Raw genomic sequence first — 24538 nt, forward strand, 5'->3', positions numbered from 1 at the left:
TCCATGTAAAGCAAAGGGTGGTCCCCTCCAGCTCCTCTTTTGCTGTCCCTTCTGCTGTCTCTCATTTTAGTCCTTTTTCTTCTGGTTTACTGCCTATATAAAGGCAGATCAGTCTAGCACTGCCCTTTCTCAATCTGCCTTTTGCATCCACCTTGGACACACAGCTTACCTGACTAAAGATCCTATCGTCTTTGTCAGTCATTCCAGCCTTTATCGTTTCTGACTTTACAGCACTGAGCTCAGCAATACCTTTCTCCTCTGACCGCTGTTTCACCTTTCCTCGCTGCCAGGCCCACACTGTCTGAGACTGTGATCATCTCCTTGCTGCATTAGCAGAAAAATGGATCAGTGATGCTTTAACTGTACCTAAAAACAGGGAATGTTCCATAAGGCCATGGAAGAGGCTGACTGAATGAATTAAAAGGTGAACTTCAGAGCTGTAATTAAAGCTGAAGTTAACGTTAGATTCTCTAAGCCAACCTTTCCCCAGTAACCATGCTCTGAGGGACATTCAACACAGAAATTTTTAAACTAATCTTCCTTAAAAATTGTTTTCTTGTCTTATAAACCCTTCTGACACTCAAGTCCTCTGAGAATATCCCAAAATGATTCATATGCTAGGGTCACTGATTCCCAGTTTCTGTGAGGCTTCTGACTGCAGAAATGTCAGATAAAGTTCTATACCCAACTGCCAGAGAACAGAGTAAGCCAGAAGGAATCAATGGACAGAAAAAAGTTGTAATTTTTATTAATGTGATGTTTTGCCAATGATCACTTTCAAATGTGATCTTTAAAATATTATTTTAATGCTTATGCATTGTAAGTCTTGAGAGTTTAATGGACTTAGCCAACCTGGAACTTAGACATATTGTAAGAACTAAGATTAATACTATATTTCCCTAAATGACGAGTTAAGTCAGATGGCAGGATTACCATCTTTTGTTCCCAATGCCAGCAACTAAGTGAGCCATGTGTCCTTGTCAGGATCATAACTGTGATAAAAAAAGGTCAGTCTTCAGGCAGGATTACTGTAGATAAAACATGCACAGATGGAAGACTTAAAATGGTTTTCTCAAGAATCAGGGACTGAAATACTGCAAAATAAAAACAAGAAATGCGCAACTCTTCCTCTTTGCTAGGCCAGTACCTAAGGTTATCAGAATGAAACCCATTTTAAAATTCCAGTAACTTTCCCTTGAAAAAACACATTTTGATTTTTTCCTTCCAGTTATGGAGAACCAGGTCTCTGCTAATAAATGGAATATGCCCAGAGATCAACTGGCATGGAACAACTTTCACCTGTACTACTAAACTTCTACCCTCCAAAACGGCAACAGTACTTACACATGCAGAAAAGCCCATGGGCCACTGCTGCCAATTCCTGAACTTGTCTGGAAATCAGCGAGGAGACAGCTAGTTGGCTGGAGCCAAAACCCTGCCAGAATCCATCATAACAGTTAATAGGAAGAACAATTGGGTTTCGGCACCAGGGAATGCTCTTCAGTGCTGTTTAATTTGCCAGTACTTATACAACCAATATGGCAGAGTTAAAGGTGAAGCCCTGCTACTGAAAAAGCAGAAGTTTTTATTACACTTTTCCAGTTTGACCAGGCCATCTACCATGTTTGCCTGCACAAACAACTAATTTCCGATGTGCGTGTCTTACAGCCTCCAGTACCAAACACAGCCGGTCAGCCTGACACACGTGAAGGAACCATAATGCCTAGCTGGAGCCAAGAAAAGTGTGACAGCTCCCTTCCCTCTGTCCTCTAAGAACAGCCCCATTTGACCTACCACCACCTGTCTTGGATTCCCATCTTGCACGACCCAAGAGGGTTGTTCTCACACAGAGAGATCTGATATTCGTAGTTTAAAGGACAGATGTTAACTTCATGCATAAGCACTAGAGGAAAGAGTGCTAGCAGAAACAGCACAAAATGAAAAAATGATTACTAAAGAGCAAATGACACATTGGAAGCATTATTTATAGAATCAAGTAGAGATTACCCTAATAATCCTTTAAAGGTTTGAATTTTGCATATCAACAGTTAATACACACATTACCAAATGGTCAGGGGAATAAAAAACTTGAAGCATGGCTGCTCAGCAATTCCTTTATTTCATGAAAAGGCAAGCCTAAGAGAATAAAGCTAAAAATCCCAAAAAAGATAACAACTTATTAGTCATGGAAAATATAAGTTGGACAGAAAAAAGCCAAAGAATTAATCTTACAGAAGTGTTGGGATGGCATTTCAAAAGCAATGCCTTTCCTACAGTGAAGGAACTAAAAAAATTCTTCCTTCTTGATGGGGTGATTAGCCGAAATAGCATACATGTTCCTGTGTGCCTTCTACATTCTCTAAAGAAAGTTCCAAAATTAGACATGAAAATACTAACATGAAAGGGGCATTGTTGTAGAAGTAATTTTATTCTTTTCAATTAGGTAGCATAAATATGATCCTCAAGAAACAGCAGATGCTGCCAGTCCTACCACACACATGCTATATGTATGCAGACAACAAAAATGACAGCACTCATCTCTTCTACTCTCTAAACCTTCATTAAAAAGAGAAGAGGTAGACACCCAAGTATGCTAAGTAAAATAAGACTGCCAAGATACCACTGCCAGGTGCAAGCAAATCCTCAACAGTGCAGAGTGTATATTGACCCATTATACCACAGTGAAAGCCACATCTATCACAGTGCAGTGGAACTTGGAAAAAAAAAAATAATAAAGCTTGATAGTGAACAAAGGGAGGGAAAAATAGGTCTCAAATCAACCCTCCTGTAATATCAGAATATTACCCAATAAAGAAAAATAATCGTTAATAAACTGGTACTCCACATGATCTTAACAGAAGTGAGGAACAACTTAACTGTCATGAAAAGATAGATAATGTGACCTCATGCAGTTCAAGTTGCTGAAAGTACGAAACAAAATTGTTACAGATTACTACCAGCTCTACACTTACAGAACTGAATACTGAGGTTTTTGGCAGCAGAGAATAATTTCACTGGAGGTATGACTGAAATTCTCCACTTCTGCTTAAAAAGAAGCCTTTGCCAAACTTGACAGATCCCCTGAATCAAAAGGGGAGGAATTAAGTTTAAATCCAACTTAATTCTATTAAAAAAATTCCTTCCTTCAGTTGCTTTACCGTGGCATGACTGATGTCCCAGTTTTAACAAAATCCAACTCTAATTTTCAGCGAGACACATTTATGTAACAACATTATACAACTTGAAGTTTAAGATAGACAGCTTAGGCATTTCTTTGCTATGGTTCACATGACCTGAGTGACTGATTATCTAGGTTCTGCACTTAAAAAAAAAAAGCAGCTTGCATGCCATTGTAAAACGCATTGCTTTGCTGTACTAGAACACAAATCTCAAGAGACACTCCTAAATCATAGTGTTAGAAGACAAGTATACAGATGAAAGTACAACACAACTTTCAATTTTTTTTGTTAGTTCAAAGTAATTCTTCACGTAAGAACACACAATACACTCATACATCAGAGGGACATGCAGAACTCTCCCATGTAGGAATGAAGGATTCAACATAAAAAAACCCCCTACAGTTTGATGTTGCTTTTAAAATATGTCACACAAAATGACATGTTTCTCAACAGAAGTCATGCCCTGCCAGTAACAGATATTCATTTATAAATAGCTAGAAAAATCAGAGTTCAGGAAACTTAAGGAAAGCATCTCTCTCTGTACTTGACTAAAGCATTGTTACTACACAAGGATTGAACCTGAAAAAAAAAGAATAAATTCAAGACACGGAAGACATGACAAATTAATTAAAATGGGCCGGTAATCTCCATTTGCTTTAGAACCTGAAGAAACTAAGTCTATGCATACCATCAACCTCACCTCCAGGAGCAGCTTTTCAGGGATTGGCAAACATCCTGTCATGTTATCCCCTTTAGTAAGCCAAAACCAGAGCTTTCTTTTTCCCCTCCAAAACAACCCTAGTGATTCATGCGTGGCTAAGTACAATGTTATAAGGTGTTGTAAAGAAGGAAGATTATTAATGCTATTAAGACCTAGGTGGCAATAAATCATGGCTCTCCAGGTTACAAAAAGCAGCGTAACTCTGGCTGTAGTTATGATATAGTTCTATAAACTTACAGAAGCTAGAAAATGGAAATAAAGAACTTCTGTTTGTCCAGCCATAAAAACAACGCAGCATCCAAAGAAATCGAGGTAAACGTGTGAAAAATAAGAGGAAATACTTGTGCTCCCCAGCCTCCCTATTGCCACAGAATGTTGTGGCAGCCAAACATATAGTTTTCAGAAAACCATCAATTTGTCTTCACATAATTCTAGAATTCTCCCACCATCAGTCAGTATACTGCCCATCACTAGCCGCTTGTTAAGTAACTGTCACCTTGCCTATTCACTTGAATAGTGTTTATGCACGCTCATGCACATTGTATAAGATATTGAGCACATCTATTTGACACCTACTAAAGGTTTTACCTGACAAAAATCCAAGTTTATGTAGAAAAATTCAAACCATACATTGGCAACATATTCTGCAATTCTGTTCTATGGCACTAAAAGATGCATTCAACATATTAAGAAGTCTAATCTTAATTGGTAAAAATATTCTAAAACTTGAAAATTCCATTTACATGTGAAGCTTCCTTGCACGATTTCAGAAATCAACTCATTTTGCATTCAGGTTCACAAAGGTAAGTAATAGGTATGTGACAGGTATAGCAATGACACAAATTAAAGGATCTACTTTAAAGATGTAATAGCATAACTAGAATGATGTTATTGCATATCTAGCACAATTAGTTTGTTGAATGCTTCTAAAAGCAAATTGGCAAAAACACTGCATGCAGATGATAGTCCATAAAAAACTCCAAACAATTAAAGAAAAAAATCAATATAGAGTAGTCCTTACCTAGCTGTTTTTCTCGTTCTTCTCTCCGTTCTCTAGCAAGCCGTTGCCTGTCATCAACCTTTAGTATTGTTGGTTGATCTGCAAATGGAGGGAGGGGGAAAAATATTAGGCGTATAGCATAAAATCAAATAGTACCATAAACAAGCTTTTAGGGGAATGACCAAACAACTCTAGTTATTCTACTTTCAAAATACATCACATTTCCAGAAATCCATCTTATTAAAAAAAAGATAGAAACATTAAAAAAAAAAAAGAGTGTATGCTAATTATCAAGGTGTAAAACACTCCCAAAGAATGACATAAATTGTAACTCTGAATTCCAAGCAAGGCTACTGCCTGTGAAAACCCAGGAAGTTTTGTTTTGTTTCCAAGCCTATAACAACTCAATTGCTTAAGAACATTCTGATCAAAATACTGTCTATTATTCCATAACCTCCCTCCAAAATGCATCTACAGGAAATTCTATTACAACGCAGCACCCTCTTTCTACCAGTACTGCCTAAAAAACCCCGCCAGTAACCTCTATTTCACAAGACTGAAGCAGCTTAGCACCCAAACAAAGGTTGGATCAAAACACTGTTGCAGTTCTGGTTGAGCTTCTGAAGATAGCATGATACTGATCTCCACAGATGTTTGCATACACTTGTTAAAAGCTCTGGTGAACAAGTTAAGACAGTGCATCGCATGCATGGACTGGTACAATACCAGTAAAGATAATAGTTTCCTCAACTATGCTTGTAGATTTAAAGTTAGCTACATGATTTCTTTAAAAATATCTGCAACTGGCCACTTGGATCACAGCAATAAGAGTAAGAATAACACGAAAAAATCTGTGTAAAGCCCAGGCTTGACTATAAAAATCTCAGGTTTGGTTGGAAAAACATCACTTGTTCAGAGTTCTCCAGAAAACAACAAAATGCTAAATAGCTAGCATCCTACATCCAGCCTCACCAGTGGAGCTGTTCCAGACAAAAAGGGAACAAAATCCAAGTTACCAATTCATCTCAGCATGCTGCCAAACCTAATTTCCTACTCATCCTTAGCCTGTTCTGTTAAACCTGGAAAACCGTTCATTTTATGCTTTTTCACCAGCACTGAAAAAGTCTGCTTTGAGAACAAGAGAAAAGAAACACCACAGAAAAAATCAAAAAGATTTCTGGGTATAAAGAAATGGTCTGATTTATTTTACTATTGAGGGGAACTCAGTTTTTAAGTATTTTAAGAAAAAGAACTAGCTAGAATACTGTCACCATGGAAGTGGACGTAAAAACAAGACAAGAGATCCTTTTCATTATTCAGTGCTAATACACAAGCAAGCAATTTGTAAAACATGTAAAGTCAGCCTTTGTGTATAGACTCCATACCTATAAAAAAAGGTACCAGCAAAAAAATACAATGGGTTGTAAAGAAGAGGTTAAAGATATTTGCAAAAATTCCTGAAGTGAGGATGTGCTAGACAGATTTTGAATAGTTATTTCAATTAAATGAAAAAAATCAGTAATGCACATTTCATATCCTAACACAAGTTTCTGCATCAGGATGACAGGATTTCTTGGATGAAAGAGTTCACGGATGACTAGCTTCAGTTTAATTATTCTTGAACTCTCATCAGTGAAAAACTATCATCTCAACAATGGTCAGAGACTACAGCCCCAATTAATGGCCTTAACAGTGATGCAAAATAAGAGCTGCAAGGAGAAAACCCATTACATAGTTGGTAGGAAGAACATTCAAATACCATAGCCCCAATGAAAGGTGCAACAAGTAAGCAAGTCACCAGCAAAGACAAAAAATCTATCACCCAGTTACAGATCGAACCTTTAACGTGGGTTGAATAGCACACAGTGTTGCCATTTATGAAACAATGCCTAGCCATGCCATTGCATAGATTTGTCCAATGTATGGTGTAGATTAACATCTGGCTGATGTTAAGAAGTGTGCTGACTTGCATGCAGTCTCTACAGCATGCGGGCAGAGGTCAAAAGGGTAATAATATTCCTTCTCTCCAGTGGCTGGCACACGAGATTCACAAAACATGAATTTCTGTAGCATGAGTAATTAGTGCTAGTGGAATAATGCACACCCAATCTGAATTTCCCTGGAAAACAAGGATTCCCCTTCAAGGGCTGTCAGCAAAGTCAATGTAACATCGAGTTGACAGAGAATGATGAGACACTGGGGAATAACATAAAATCCTTCTTCTTTCAGAATGTACTATTCTCCTTCCAGGTTTTTTTTTCCTTTCTTGAGAGGACAGACTTTCCCTATCAGGGAGAAGCAGCAATTCTTCAAAGAGGCAGGAGGGATACATGGACAGGCAAACTGAAAAGGTCTCCCTTAAGAATTCCTAATTATAAGCAATGGAAGGAATAAAATAAATTTTTAAAGCTGCTCTCTGCGATTCTTTTTGAAGATATCCAATTATTTTTTCTCTATCACACACCTGATAGTGTTCACACACACGGCCCCTCTCCCAACAACCCAGGATGTTAGAACAACCCTAAAGAATTCACAATAAGTTGCAGGCTATGCAAAGTGTAAGTATGTCTTCAGTAACAAGCTGTTTTGCATATATTTGGGAGCACAAAGAACTAAATCAATATTGGCACAAAGACGTGGATAACACGTTTGTGGCAGACCAGCATTGCCTTTGCTCTACTAGATGCTGGAGCATACATTAGTGGTGCAAATTTTACACTGTTAATTAAAATGTCTTTTCTAAGCCTTGAAAATGATCCTTCATAGTTTGGCTACAAGCCCAATCTCGTACAATTGTGTTCTGAATCCAGCTGATCTGCTGACAGCCCCAGTACACAGCTTAAATAGCTTCAAATTGTGGCAAAACAAGAAAGTTCACTGGGCCTGCTCCCCATTTTATTTCTCATGTCTCTGCTCATTAACAACCCCTGCCAGGCAAATACCTGGGGGACTGGCGTTTCTTCTTATTCAATAGGAATACCAGAACATACACACAAGGTACTTTGTACTCCCTCTTGCTTGTATTCATCATCAGGCAACAGCTTTAAGTTGCTGCACAAGGGAGATGGGAAACACGTCATTTACAACAAATCCTGCAAGAATTCCTCAATTCCTACAGAAATAATTGAAAACTGGGCATATACAAAGCCTTACAGAGAACACTCCAGGAAGACCCAACACGCTGCTGTAGAAGTTGCAGTCTGATTATGATGCAATGCGTGTGGACTTCGGCTCAGCAACCTATTTCACTATACTTACATAACATACAAATACTTAATATTATGCCTGAGAGGGATGTTTGTAGATTAAATAAGCCATAGTTCTATAAAGGGAAAATTAATTTTGTACCTATTGCTGGAAAGTCAGCCTTTAAACTACATATGAAAACAGTATTTTTCATAAACTTACAACACTTGTGAGTTTAAAATTATTTTTAAGAATTTACTAGTTCATTTAGAAAAGCTCAGAAGACATGAACAGTGTTTTGCAGCACTGAGATGCCAGTTGTTTTTGGTCCCTAATTATATTAACAAAAGGAAAATGGAAGCTTTTCAAATTCAAATCTTCTATATAATTAATATTCACTGAACTCTTAAGTACAGTTGACATTTGCAGAAATTAGGTTGTAATTTTGCAAAATTAGTTATTGTCACATATGCTTACTACATATGGCCAGTTTCTGTGGCTCAGATAACTATTAGCTGTGCTCAGAGTGAGTTCAAAAGTCAGACTACTACTATTATTCATTTCCATTTATAATCCCCTCAAATCTGCTTCCATTCTGCCCTTAACTCCTAGGGTGCTAATTTCTTGCACTAAAGAAACTAAAAGGGATATCAAGTGAAAAACAACAGCCAGTTTGTGTGTTAGTTCACAGGGGTGCTCTGGGGAGAAAGAAATGTAAGACACAGCATTATTTGAAAAGATGCATTGCTTGGATCTCAAACTCTCTTCCCTTTGTCTAGCTCCCTTTGCGCTCCCACGCACACACTCAAGAGTGGTCTTGGACTCCTAATATTTGTTCAGCCAGCAAACACCTTCTAGACAATAATGACATTGTTCATCGTGACAGCTGTCGCTCCTGCTGCAAACTCTGGTTTCTTTTTTAACCAAAACAATGTTTGACATAAAATTTCTATGCAGTCTAAAGAAAAAAAAAATCATCAAACCCCAAACACACCAAAACCAACCCCCAGCTCTCAGGAACTCTCTCCAGCATGGACTCTCACCAGCTGGGTGCAAAGCTAAACCCTGTACATGTGCCTGTGCTCTTCCCCACTCCAGCTCCAGCAATTTTACGTTCCTTTCTACACACCAGCATAGATGAGGGGAACATAGAAACAACTAGGACACCCTCCAAGAAATGAAAACTGGGATTAAACTACTGCAGGATATTGATCACTGTCCAACACCAAGAGTTCTGGTTTTGCTGTGGAAGTGGTTAATGTTGTTATCTCCATTCTCTTCTCTTTTTCCCATCGCCTTTCTGATTGAGAGCAGCCATAAATGCTGTGATTTGTGCGGGACCCAGCACTGCCTGGGCGAGCAAACAAGGTATGATCTGAACACAGACAGCACTGGGATTGCTTCCCGCTGGGCACTCAGACCAAAGGTACCCAGTTTGGGGATAGAGAAGAGTCTGTCAGTACAAAACAGCCACTGAGCTGACAGGCTGTCAAGGAGGTGAAACAGGAGCTCTTACAGCGTGCCTAGTCCTCAGCAACACAAGCACCTACGCTTTCTCAGGCATCTATACAAGATCACTATTTTAAGCTTGGGTACCTGAATTGCAAAACAGGCAGAATTTAGATATTTAAGTGCTCTTCTGGATCTTGGTCTAAGTATGCAAATGGAACAGACTCATGGCATCAAGGACTACATTAAGCATTTTAGTACATAGGTTTTCAACTGTGTAAGCTAACAGTGAATTAAATTCATACAATATACCAATCAGGTATGGTGAAGTAATGACAAACATCTGCTCACTGCATGGAGTACATCACAGAATATCGCATGCTTTGTAATAAGTGAAGAAATGTCTGAACAGAAGCACATTCATATAACGCTGTAAATCCTTGCCTACAACAGATAATTCTCATGCAAGTACAGATGCAGGTACAGTGGCTTCTGTTGCCTTATCTCACTTCCCAGCCCTCATTTCTAAGCTGTACTAAAATAAAAGTAGTGCTTTTTTTTTTTTCAGCTTTACTTGCTTGCAAACAATCAGAGATTCCAGCCTAACTAAATATGAACAGTCACTGATACCAGTTTTGACTGAAACAGTGAGAGAGGTATAACAGCATCAAACATTTTAAAAGTTTCTACGATTACAGCAGTTTTTCATATACCGTTGAGGCAAATAGCCTTATAAAACGAAGCATGTGGAGTGGCATACCTGGTTTAGTTCCGGTGTTGCTTTGTCCTGAAGTGACTTTCTTGTCTTGTATTTTAGACCCTTCAGTTGCTAAAATAAGGAGCAAAAGGAAAGAGATTAATTAACCATATTACTTAACAACAGCTCAACCACTCTATTATAATGCAACTTAAACATTGCCAAATTCCCTTCAAAACCAGACCATTCTGAAATACCACTTTAATACCATTCTACACCATTTTGCATAGAAAAAACCTGAAGGTTACACAGAAAACACTGAAGCCGCAATACAAGTTCTCTATTCAAGTTGAGGGGAAAACCACAAGAAGATTCCATTTTAACAATGGTGTTTCTAATAAGGTGTATGATTTTTTTTTTCCATGCTATGCTAATGCTGTACATGCAGCTAATTTTTCCTCTTTCTTCTCAGTGATACTTTGGAAACCACTACTTCCAAAGAACAGCAGCCTTTAATTTTTAAATTTTTTAAAATTTTATTTCCCTTGGAGGAAGCTGAATTAATCACACTGATAAAAGCAAATTAGTGGAAATAACAGAATGTAACTGCAGAGTGACTTTGAAGAGGCAAACATTCAAACATGTTGCAATAATTGGATGCAATGAGGAACCTGTTGCTAAAGGTGACTTGCAGATCCTAGGTTTCTCAAAGTATGATACCAGATACTGGTAAAAACTTCTTAGATGCTTCACAAATTGCTAACATGTCATTATGCAGAATTGAAGAGAGGATAATTTATGACCTGAATGAAGTCTAACAGATGAGTTATTCCCATTATTTTCAATAGACTTTTGATCAGGTCCTGTCAGTCTAGAAAGAGGTAATTCTGGGGCTCTGAATGCCCTTTCAACAAACCTTTATAAAGAAACACCAAAACAATCATTATGATACTTCAAATCACAACCATATCCTTGGCTCAGCATCTGTTTACAATTAAAAGCCAAGCCAGGAAATTAGATGACATGATTTTCTCAGCTTACTACTCATTTTCATGTCCAGCAGCTCCACTATAGGAGTGTTTGAGCCCAGAATGCAGCAATCTGGGAAAAGTCTAATGATAGACTGTAAAAATTCTAAGAACCCTTCCACAAACAGCTTGGAAGTATTTGCAAGCAAGGATAAAGAGACAATTATATCAATAAAACTTAGGGGAGGGAAAAAACTGAACCCATTCATTTAAATTAAGAAATGAAAGTTGGAAAAACCCTGATTACGCCAGCTTTAAAAGCTAAACAGGCATTACTGTATTAGACCCACTTTAGAAAACATAATTTAAAAAATTTTTTTCAGAAGGCTCCACACAATTTCCTACACTTGTCAGTTTTAACAATACACACTCAGGCCTTACTGCCTTAGTGAGTTCATTCCCTTCATGGCCTGACAAAAGTCTTTGTTTCTCCTCTACCTCCTTCCACAGGAATGTTTCAGGATGAACATAAAGGATAAAAGGTAGCAGGAGGAGCCTATGGGACACTTACTGCACCCTTTTTGCAGGTGTTGTGATTTAACCTGGCCAGCAGCTAAAACCACCACACAGCCATTCACTCTCTCCTGCCCCCCCCCCCCCCCCCGGGATGGGGGAAAGAAGCAAAAAAAGTAAAGCTAATGGGTTGAGATAAAAACAGTTTAATAGGGCAGAAAAGGAAGAGAACAACAACAGTAATAATAGAATATACAAGTGATGCACAGTACAATTGCTCACTACCCACTGACTGATGCCCAGCTAGTTCCCAAGCCATGGCCCCCCCCCGGCCAATTGCCCTCAGCCTATATACTGAGCATGACATCATATGGCAGGGAATACCCCTTTGGCCAGTTTGGGCCAGCTGTCCTGGCTGTGCTCTCCCAGCTTCTTGTGCACCTCCTGCAGCAGGCTCATGCCTCCTCACTGGCAGGGCCTGGGAAGCTGAAAAGTCCTTGATTTAACTGTAAACCCTGCTCGGCAACAACTAAAGCATCTGTGTGTTTATAGAATCATAGCATATCCTGAGTTGGAAGGGACCCATGAGGATCATCAAGTCCAACTCCTGGCTCCACCCAGGACCAGCCGAATCAAAGCATATGACTGAGAGCGTTGTCCGGACACTTCCTGAACTTGGTCAAGCTCGGGGCTGTGACCACTTCCCTGGGGAGCATGTTCCAGTGCCCGACCACCCTCTCAGGGAAGAACCTTCTCCTGATATCCAACCTAAACCTCCCTCGTCAAAGCTTCATGCCATTCCCTCGGGTTCTATCACTGGTCACCAGAGGGAGGAGATCAGCCCCTGCCCTTCGCTCCCCCTCGTGAGGAAGCTGTAGGCCACGATGAGGTCTCCCCTCAGTCTCCTCTTCTCTAGGCTGAACAAACCAAGGGACTTCAATAATGTTATCAACATTATTTTCATACTAAGTCCAAAACACAGCACTATGCCAGCTACTAGGAAGAAAATTAACTCTATCCCAGCTGAAACCAGGACAGTGTGGGGAGGCAGGTGAGAGAATGGAAAAAAAGCATTGATCAAATGTTTACTGTTCATAAGCAATCTTTTGCTGAGAGCAACATTAAAAAAAAAAAAAAATCACATCATTTCACAAAAAAAAAAGTGTGAAATTTTAAATAATTGTCAAAAAGACACTCCCCTCCCTGACAATTATTAAAGTCTCTTTTGATCAACAGAAATGTTGAACCTAACAAATAATTGATTCCAAATCACAATAAGAATTGTCACACCTTAAAGGCAGCCCAAGAAAAGATTTTAGTATTTTACCATTTTAAAGGCCTCATACAAAGGATTAGTTTGACCTATAGATAGATGGATTGGTTTTTGGCAAGATAATCTGAGCAACACTGAACACTTGCACCTCCAGGCTTTGTAGAATCTATCATTATCAAAACCCATACCTTTTCCTCTCAGTGGTCCAAATTGGTGGTAATAAACCTAGAAAAAGGTGTTTTATTCACCAGAGTAAGTGCATTTAAATTCTTTATACCTTACAAACTCTTTATATCTTCCTACTACCTTAACTTGAGGGGGAGGGTAGGTAAAATAGACTTTCCTCCTGCTTGAATCAGTCATTTAGAACATTCTCAGAAAAAGTCCTGCTGTAATGCATGGGGAACCTACACCATGATTCCCATCGGCCTGGCCTAGGGCATCATATAGAAGAGGAAACTGTTATAAAAGAGTAAAAATATTGTTTCTGAGCATTAGTGAGACCACTGATGTTCTAATAGCTTCAGCATAAGTTTCTTTGCATATCTTATACAGTGCATGTGCATTATTTTCTTCAAGCATTGTGCCATGGGCTTATGCAATACTCTATTAAATTCAAAACAATGGTTTAAATGCCATCCAGAAAATACACTTGTAACAGAGCCTAGGTACACAGAGTAATATTTTTTTCTACATTTCCTTGTCTGACATTTCCTTGGAATATATTGTGACACAGTTTGAGTACACATTCATATGACCACTCACATGACAAGTGATGAAGAAAAGATGGCACAAGCATGAGTTTTAATGATGCTGGATATCAAATAAGAATTCGCACAAGTATTTAGTAACTAGTGTAGGTGTGCTCCCACATAGAATATAACTCTTGCTTTAAAATATAAACAGATTAATCAGACAACTAAATATCTACAATCCAAACCTAAAAATTGATGACACTGGTTCCAGCAAGACTCATAACACGTGCCAGGAGAGACATCATTCAACTACCTAATACTTGCTCTGCTGCTTATCTTGCACCACTGTCTTTACATGGAGGGAATAAAAATTGCATAAAGAGGTGTTGGAAATAAGAGGATATTTTTCTGTGAAGCATTCTGGAAACTGCTGAAGATAGCCTGGGTAATAGTGCAGATATATTGGGGAAGACAATCACAGAATCTGAGTTGTTGAGGCTGGAAGAGATCTCTGGAGATCATCTAGTCCATCCCCTCTGTTCAAAGTGGGGATGCCTTGAGCAGGCCATGCCTAGTTGGTTTTGAATATCTCTAGGGACAGAGGCTCCACAACTGCTCTGAGCAACCTGTGCCAGTCTTTGACCACTCTTCACAGTGGACAAGTTTTTCATATGTGTGAACAGTATTTCCTGTATTGCAATTTTGTGCCCATCATATCCTGTCTTGTCACTGTGTGCCACGGAATCTGGCTCTGTCTTTTATTCCACTCCATCAGGTATTTTCTGATATGTGGTTCTCCTAGTTTGTTTGGGGTTTGTTTTAGGTTTTGTTGTTTGTTATTTTAATTTTTTTCCTTCCAGTGTTTTTGACATTGAACCAAAACACTAAGCGATTTGCCCAGAGCTCACCTTCACTTTGCAAGGACCTATTTCAGTAAACCGTCTTCCAATAGCTATCCACAAATGAACTCTTCAAACCAGGATGTTCTGGTCAGTTATTAAACTCTTCTCTTTGGCCTTCCTCGCCAGGTGAGATGTTATCTAGCATCCGTCTTCTGGGATTACGCTTTCAGATAAGAAAGTCAGATGAAAGCTTTGTCTAAGCAGGGTCTACAAGGGCTTAAAAATATGTGACTTTACCTACCTATCCAGTGCATGGATTTCAGAAACTGCATAGAAATCACCCACTGACTGAAGCACTGGCAGAATCAAAACCTTGTTTTCTTTCTAAAGACATCAGTGGAACACTGTATTATTATGGTTGGAAGCTCCCACAGCAAGGCTGGAGACGTGGAAAGATGATGTTAAAGCTCTGTTCAGTTGAGGAAGGACATCAGCTACAGGTCTCTACTTCCAGAAGTGGAATCTTCAACAGATGAAATGCAGGGGGGGGGGGGGGGCACTTGGGGACCACAGGCAAAAGATGGTGCTCAGACCTATGTTAGGGTCAGGACATGCACAGCAGCCCCCACAGAACTGCACCCTCACAAACATCTCAAAAAGGGAACCATACAAGGGCTGCACAACCGTGGATGAGAGTATAGGCAAGCCCGATGCATGCATGCAGCGAGCTACGTGTGCCTGACAGTTCAGATACACCTCTGGGTAAAGGGTGCACTGAGCAGTCAAGACAAAATACCGCCTTCCAGTTTCTTGCTCTAATTCCAGAAGTGAGAGACAGAAGTACTTAAAAACAGCCAGAAGAAAGAAAAACATAGCTAGAACAGAGAAGGAGGGACTAAAGGGGAAAAAAGAAGAAGAAAACAAATCTAGCTATTCTGTTGCTGCTGCTTGTCAGCTAATCCCCCAGTTAGACTGAACAGGTCCCGAATGTGAAAGAGAGCCGGGGGGTGCGTGCTGGGAGATAGAGAAGGCATCAGAAGTGACAACTGGAACAAACTAGTGCCTCGTTCAAAGAGTGCTGTCAATATATAGCAGAGGAAATCTGGCATTAAACTGGGAAATTTAGAACAGAGTTAACTGAGAACTGCTATAATTCTTTACTCCTTAGCATCCAATTCTGCTACCTCCAACTACTTCCTTAGGAACATTCCTCCAAAAACAAACAAAAATCCCACTCTCTAGTTCACATGCTTATTTTATATAGCATCTTATGCCTGATATGCACAATGTAAAAATGCATAGTTTGAACTAGTCAGAATTAAGTGGAGAACAGAGCCTCCTAGGACTGTATAAAGCAAGAACGAAGAAGTGGGGCTACTCTAGGCAGTTGTATGTAGCCACTGGGAACAGCGGCTGGCTAGCACATCAATCAAATCATAGGTATTGTTGTGCTGGGTGGCGCGTGTTGAAACCACAGATACAGGTCAGAGCTGACAAAGTTTATTAGCTTAAAAAGCAGAACTACATTAAGACTGAAATACTGAGTACCTGACATGGAATAAGAGCCTGAGCATTCAGCAACTGGCTGTTCTAAAGCAACAGCACTGAACTTTAAGACTAAAGAGTAAGTTTGGATATGAAATTCTCTCTAATGGTACAACTGAAATGTTTATCCTACTAATAAATTCATGTGAGCCATGATCCAGGGGCTGGATACAGGGAGAACAAACTTCAACGTGAATAAAAGCTTTCCCACTGCTTGTGACTTTTGCCTCTTCTTACATCCTCAGCTTATGAATAAGACTTTGGTAATATGTACACATGTAAAAGCTATTCTCCATACTTACCTTTTACTTGTATTTTAAAAGCTTGGGAACAAAGGACAGCGATCTGTCCAGAGATAAATAGATCTGAAAGTCCTGTGGCTGGCCAAAAAGTACCAAGATGCACGCAGCTCAGCTGATAGATAAAAAGATAAAACCAGCAGCTGGATGTCTAATATTCAAATCTTTAGAGTAAGTCAGGACAAAGTTACAATCTACTCTTCAGAAATGTGGGGGTTCTTTACACAAGAAAAAACCCACATACACACTTGTTAAAGACTATAGCTTTCACAAAATCCACTTGATAATAACAACTCTGAAACTACCCCTCCAGAACAGCTTGGGGAGAAGGAGCCTGGCAATCTGTTCCAGCACAGCTGGACACAATGTTTTCTGGTATTGCTGCACTGTGCTGGAAGTTGGACTGACCAACTTCCTTACGCTGCTGCTTCTACCAGCTGTGTCTGAGCTGACCACTGAGTCAAGGCTACTCCTTGCTTTCATTTATTCACTGTATAAGCACACTCTGGAGCCCTAATCTTGTTCAGTACCCAATATGCTTTTTCACAAGATTATTATAAAACAGTGTTTTGAGTGTACCAAAATTACACTGCAACCAGAGCTAGTTTTGCTTTTGTAAGGTCTCATGCACACATACATAACAGTTAAAGTCCTTCAAAACAAGATAGTAAGAAAATTCTTATTTTCAGCTAACACATGCTACAATATGACCCTGCTGGGATGCATGGCGATGGATCAAGCAGAGACACCCAAAAGCCTGAGCACAAAACCAAACCATCTCCTTCTCTCATCACTGAAATTCATTTGTACATACTGCTCAGAACAGCTGTGTCCAAGATGTTTACTCTCACACTTGAACTGTGCAGGAACACAGGAACTAGGCATCAGCATTTCATTCATATAAAACATCTCCTTTTCTCCTCTGCAACAACAATTTAAAACTTCCCTTCCCTGCAGAAAGTAATAAATGGTGGCTTGCGGATACATTCTGAAGCAAACTTCATTCTTTAAAAATCTTGCTGCAGAGCCCTTCCTCTGCAGCAGATGTGCTGTCTTGGTAGCCAGCAGATGCTTCCTGATCAGTTGCTAAGAACAGCAGCAAACCAGCACAGGAAGAAGCCCCTGCTCTCAGTCACTACAGACTGGTGTCTCCATGAAGGCTCAGAGGCTGGTTCAGCTGGGAGGCTCGGAAGAGCACTGGGGGTAAGCTCAGAAATCAAGAATTTTTTAGCACAACAGAATGGGAAAGCGAGGGAAATATCTGGGGATGGGAGGACTGTAGGACCCAGCAATAGGTTGCAGAAGGGACAAGGAGAGAATCAGAGGATTCCGATAGGAAGGAAAGCCTGCAGGACACTAACACGCATTTTGCAGCGGCTAGGTCACAAGAGATGTGAGCTTTTTAGGGAAAGAAGAACCAAGACACTGATGGTGCACTGGCTGTCCTTCAGGTTAGTGCTTTGGGGAGTAGCAGAACTGAAGCATCAGGAGGACAAGTCTACACTCAGCACACTTACTGTCAAGCCCCCTCTACTGCACCCAAAAAAGCCCCAAGCCCTCTTAAAAGCCCTGGTGTAGACCGTTCATAAAGAGACACTAGAAAGATTTCCTTATCAGAGCTACCACTTCAGAAGAAAACTAGGAACACATCCAAAACAATCACCTCAGGCTTCTTAATTTAAATGCTTCAGAAAACTGTTAGCAGAATGAGTATAGTTATACCAGTAGAGCTCCAATTAAAATCCTTTTGTAACAAAATGTTTTAAAAAGCAACACTAATAAAATTATTTTTGAAAATATTCACAAGGTTCTGCCCATTACTATAGCTGTGAGGCAGTAAGACCTGCGACGTGTGAATTCTCTAATAGACTTAGATCTAATGCACTCCAGTGATTTAAAATTAACATCTAGACTTCTATTATGAAAGAATAAAGAGATGTGCCTAATTTTGGTTAGATGTCAAAGATTCTCTTGTTAAGGGAAGTAGGTCAAAGGAACTGTTGAAGGAACTAGGGTGAAGCAAAGAGTACTTGCAGACTGTAGACCACTTTGCTTTTCATGGACTAGTATAGAAGTTGCCATTGTTTTCATCATGTTGTAGACTAGAAAGATAAACAGATGATTTAAAACTGGCACAGCTAATTCAGCGCTAAATTGTAAAACACTAACAACAGAAGCATAAATAGATTTCTTTGGAAACAATCCACAGACATAAAACCGGATGATGCAAATAACTACAGGGAAAGGGACACTTTTTAGATTAAAACTGTGTAACTGCTCTATTGGGAGATGCATATTTATAAAAGATTACTTTTGGCTGACTGTGTTGGCTTTAAAAAGCATTGCATCCTAAAATATTACATAACTTCGAACATACCAAATTGAGTGCCTTTGTAGGGACAGCTCTTATGCTGCTTAGTCTCTTAAAGATGATAAAAGAAACGCAATAACTGTAACAGCATTTATTAAAAAGCTGATGTTCACAGTATTTCCTCTGGATAATTAGATTGCATCATCTTACTGCAATATGAAACAACAATATTAACACAGAAAGACCACTGGTAAAATGTCCCTGTTATCTGCTGAAAAAGCCTGTGCTGTGAAGCAGTGGTTCTGCAGCTGACCAGAAGGCTGGCAAGCCCATCCAGATACAGATGAGATACACCAATGGAAGCTTTTTAATTACACATCACCAAAATAAAAACTGAAATGTCACCACCTGAGGGCATGCAGGACCTCAGTTCCAGACACCCAGCATTTTGTGCTGTGCAGCCTGTCTTAGGCCATGTGCTCTTCAAACACCAAGACTGGGAAAAATGCTACCTGCAGTTTTATTTCTGAGCCTATTGCTCAAGGGCAAAACACTTTCAGCCAAGGTACAAGAGTAACAGCTGCCTTTCCTCCTCAGACTGACTGCTGCAGGCAGCATTTGCTATCACGATGTCAGACAGATCCCCACATCCAGGATCTGTGTCAGTGTATTGTTGTAGTAGTTGTACATGCAAGGTCACCTCAGAGATAATGAAATGGAGCACCTCTACATTTTTCTACATGAAAAACTTTTCTGGACTTCAACTAGAGAGCTTGCTCCAAACGATGAGGTAATTCCTGTGAGTATTTCCAAGTCACGATGAAGCTTACACCTACCACTGAGAACTGGAGAATTAGGCACAGACCAGCCTTTCAGTATCACACTGATCCCAAGGTCAGATTGCTTGAGCGAGGAGAGCAACTTGAGTATTCATTATTTGATATCCTTGTTCGGAGGGCACAATGATCAAAGCATATTGCAGCCTTTGAGTTATACAAAAACATGGATAGTAACTGCAGTACAGTAAAGTGAATATGGGGATGGAAAGAAGGGGAAAATGGGTACTTTGCTCTACATTGCTCTATTAAGCAATTTGATCTTGAGATCTAAACATTTTAAAAAACAAAGCAATCTCTTCAGTCTCAGTTTTGCAATAAGAGAAGGTAATGATTTCTCCCCTCAAAAGTAAGAAGTAAAATAGAACATTCTTTTCATGCAATATGTATTTTTAACTAAAATGAATGTCACAAAGTGAACAATATCTACTGATTAATTTAGGAGACTCATACAAGCTCCCAAGACCACCACAGTGCTTTCTTCTTGCCAGCCCACTGACATACACAAGCCATTACATCCCTACTGAACCCAGCGTATATCCATGTTTTCCTCTATGCTTTCAACTCTTCCCAAATTTGTTCAGGCTGTACTAGTCTGACAGGACTTAGTGCCACGTGCACAGAGGTTCACAGCTACCATCCTAATGACTTCACATTTAAGATACAGAGCAGGTGTATAATGGCAGTAAATACAAAGCACAACTGCTTGTCTCACCGTAATTAATCCCTTTCCACAGTAACAGAGTGATCCTGTTGCCATATGAGGACATCCGCATATACGCATACCATATTCAGGTGCAGGCTGAGTATGCCCTGCATAAGAACAAACACTTGTTATCTTCACTGACATCTCAGTCTGCTGAGCTTTGCTCTTGACATGTGAGGTTTAGACCATGGAAGCAAGGTGAGGCTTTGGAACCACTTCTTCTTCTATGGGGAGCAAATTCAGATAGATACTGGCTTTCTGGATATTATATAGAAGAGACAGTTTTCAGCAGCTTATTCTTCTGCTTTAATGATCTCTCTCTGCTGCATGTGTAACTGCAGGCGTACTCTAAATACTAGGGTGCTTCTAGCATTCCCCCCCCCCCCCCCCGACACAAAGAACTGCAAGTGTTTTAAATTGGCATGAAACACTGCAAAAATGAAGTGATACGAACTTTATGAGCAGAAGAAAGTTACGTCAAAATAGGACTATTCCCCTTCAAAGCCTTCTTTGCAGAGAGGTTACTCTGCATTGCTACCTTACACAATTATGCAAGGGAGACCTACAACACAACTCTCCCACTGCATTACATTTAGGGCACATTCACCAGCTCCTTGACCTTCTGGGTACTTCCAACCACTTTCTTTGTACAGAACTTCTACTAGCAGTACAGCAGCTCTCACTGGATCCCGGGTTACTAGCCTGCCATATGAAGGACAATTCCCTCACTTCCCATCCCTATTAAAAGACACCTACAATAAAGCTTAAGAGATTTCCATTATCCAAGAGTTCCCCTCCTCTGCTTTCAATTATTTTAACCTCAGAATCACTGTATCCACTGAAATAAGTGGACTCCTGGCCTTCATCCCATAATTGCTTTAAGCCATCTTCAGTCTCATCCTATTGCTTATATGAAGAAAATTGGGTTGCATGAGAAACTCTGTTGAATTACCTCATTTGTGAGAGAATAAATGGAGACTCATCCAGAAGAGAAGAGCAATCAGGTAACTTCAACCTAGTCTATAGATTTAGTGGCTATTTTCATCTTACAGTCAGCAATAACGGAAATATATTTGCAAAAACAGACAAGTGACTTGAGACAGAGTGTTTTACTCCCAAAGAAACTGCTCTGCAGAGTCCCTGACAACTGCCTTGAGTGAGATCGTATCAAATCTTTTACAAAAGAATCAGTAAGAATAAGGATGTTCAAAATGCAAGAAGGGAGGATGCAGGGAAAAACAGTAGTAGCATTGTTTAACACTAACAGTTAAGGCATTTAGTGCTCCATGCAAAGGAGCATGGGGTAAAACAGACTACGATTGGCTATAGAAGCTGCAGAGATTTCTGCAAGATTCAGCTTCTTAAATAATAAGTACTATTACCTTGTTTACTAAGGAAAAAAGTTCATTTCCATGTGGGTTTCATCTCCTGACTCAACACCCCCAGCTAACTCAGGTACTGAAAGTAGGAGAGTCTTGTCAACACTAGAGTCCAACACAGGAGCTAAAAGCTTGACTAAAAAGCTAAGTTAAGCATTACACTGAGATAGCTACACTGCTCCTGGTACCTAGTTATCTTCACACAATACCACATTAGGCCACTTAGATTTATGCCTGGGACATCTGCTGGGATTTCTCTTCCAGAGAGTTAAATTCTAGACCACCTACAAGGTAGTGGGACCAATACAAGTAACATAGGTGACCGTTTCACTGCTGCAGAGCTTCCTGGGCAAAGCTCTACAGCTCACAAATTTTATGGAGATGTTCAGAGTCTTCCTTCCAGCCTTAGACAAATAAAACATGAATAATGCCTGCCAGTCACTATATCAACAACAACTTCTCAACAAAAGGCAGCAGGAAGATTCACAGAAGCTGCACTTTGTTTATATAACCCACTCTGTGCAGACAATTATTTCTGACAGTTAAAACTACAAAGACTGCGTGCTGTTATTTAGCAGTTAAGTTCCTGGATGCACGCATTCAAGCCATTACTCTAATCAAGAGTACACTTGCCTGAGGAAAACAGGCAGTTTTATGCTAGGCTTCCTCTACCTTGCTAGAAGGGATGCTGTAACTACTTACAGCAAGTACAACACTCCATTTTCTATTTTTTCTCCCGTTCTTTATACAAAAGATATATCCTATTACTGTAAGCTAAATAAGACAAACATTTAATGCGGTACAAAATGCATATATTCAGAAACAGTGAAGCAAAAAGCAATGTTTCCTACCATTGCTGGGCTGACACACTAACTTAAGAAAATATATTTCTGACTTATCCTTAATCACTTCAATCACTGTCAAAAATAAAAGCTGTGCCAGGACTACACTGTTATATTTAAGAAGGCACAAGACAAATACAGCTACTACTAGCCAAGAGCTCAACTAAATTCTCAAGACACCATTTACTGGAAAACTTGTCTTTCAAAGTGAACATCACAGGAAACTGGAAAATTCTATTTTCATTTCAGGTACCAGTTCTTTACTGTAATCTTTATTGCAATCTTTACTGATATAAAGCTGCCAGGAAACAGGACTTCCTGAGGAGTAAGGTATTGCTGGGGGTAAGGGCAGCAGACTCTGACAGATAATTCTAAAACTGCATACACAGAACTGAGGCTGCACAAACAGCCTTAATTATTTCTGAGCTCCATGTCTTTGGAAAAACTATATAAATGAGTATGTGCTTAGAAGGGCAAAGTTACATATTTGAACAGGAAGCTACTTGCATACTTTAAATAACACTAACATTTACTTTTAAAGTCTCTTTAATATGAATATGTCAAATGGTTATTAGAGCTGTTTGACCTTAGTGTTAAAAGAATAATTCATCACTTCAGGTACACTAGCAAAAACAAAGTACATTTTTCCCCAGGTTCTTTCTGGGATCTCAGGCTGACTCTCCACCACTAAAGCGGAGCTTATCTTTATATGTTGCCACTCCCCTCCAAATGCATAACTTGTTTCTCTCTATAGACTCTCCATGGGCAGTTGATTTCTCTTAGACACAGCCACAGACTACTCTAATGGCAGCACAAACATTTGCTCTAAGTCCAGTACTATGACAGCTCTTTATACATCATAAAAACATAAATCATTCCAAATCCATGCAGGTTTTCTTTTAGTTCCTTAAGCACTGGTGTCACTGGCTTTCCAAGCACTTGCTTGTTAGCTATCTTGGTGATTGCATTGCCTGACTGCCATAATTTGCAGCTCCTACCCTTCAGAGACATCAATTTCACTTGTTTTCCCCTCCAGTCTTCAGGGAAACCTTTTGTCTCTGACTGACTAGCTTTTATTTTAAGCACATTCCATGATTTCAAAAACAGTCTGAGAGGATCCAGCCATATTCAGGCTTTAACAATCCCTGAAAATTAAGTATTCTAGAGAAATAACATATGTAAGAATGAGTTGCTACAGAAAATAAATAAAACCTCACATTTCTTAGTCTACTTTCTTAACAGAAGCAACAAAAATCTTACCTTGCCTCATCCCATTGCTTTTAGTCTGATATACATAGGTAGTCTGTCTATCCACCAAATCAGAGCTTGTTAAAAAAAGTATAATTGTCATTGCATTTGGTGCCTTAGTTACCTGGGAAAATCCACCATGGTGCTGGTTGGATCGTGTCTAACACAGACAGAACAAAGCATACAATAAGCGTTAAACTTGTTGCTTTGTTCTTCAGATCTAATTTTGTATTATTTTATAAGGATGACATGACAGAATATGGAAAACATCTGACTAGGCACTGCATCATACTGTAATCAAAAGAAATCTATTTAACACCAAATTTTAAGTATTCAAGAATAAAAATCAAACCTGGAGGTTACTTTAAAACAAAACCCTCAAGTGTTCAGTATTTTGCAACAAATGCCTCTCATTCTTGACATGAAGACTTGCACAAATTTTTGTATTTGGATTAGTGTTTCTAGTAACTAAACTACAAACTGTTTCAAATCCAAGAAGGTTTTTAGACACTGACCTAGAAAAAAGTTACAATGAAATTTCCATTAAGCTGTATCTCCACAACTTTAGGTATGCAGTACTGCTGAGATAGATCAAAGCCTGACTTCATTCACAATTGTTTAGCCTTCCTGATGAGAGGTCTATTAACTTCCAAGAGCACAATCACATGCTTAACTATTCAACAGAATGTACACGCATAGGGTATATTAAACTAAGTTGCATGGGCAAGTTTCACTCTGAGGTTTCCTAACTTTTCAGTGCTTGACCTTTGAACCTTAAAAGTTAACAAAAAGCTTGCATTATGTACTGACATATATCAGTCACCTAAAATTAAAAACATACAAGTATAA

General features: G+C 39.4%; 1 protein-coding gene across 8 annotated transcripts in view; it reads right to left on the minus strand.

Annotated features, from left to right (window-relative positions):
* MAP7 (microtubule associated protein 7) overlaps positions 1–24538 on the minus strand; it is a 121454-nt gene that overhangs the window by 43363 nt on the left and 53553 nt on the right. For all 8 annotated transcript variants that reach the window (XM_075748201.1, XM_075748204.1, XM_075748202.1 and 5 more), the window contains 2 exons: positions 10296–10364; positions 4922–4999 (listed from right to left, as the gene is read on the minus strand). In XM_075748201.1, coding sequence (XP_075604316.1) covers positions 4922–4999; positions 10296–10364 — 147 coding nt within the window. The remainder of the gene's footprint in view (positions 1–4921; positions 5000–10295; positions 10365–24538) is intronic.

Source organism: Balearica regulorum, chromosome 3 (genome assembly GCF_011004875.1).
Source record: "Balearica regulorum gibbericeps isolate bBalReg1 chromosome 3, bBalReg1.pri, whole genome shotgun sequence".
Taxonomy (NCBI): Eukaryota; Metazoa; Chordata; class Aves; order Gruiformes; family Gruidae; genus Balearica; species Balearica regulorum.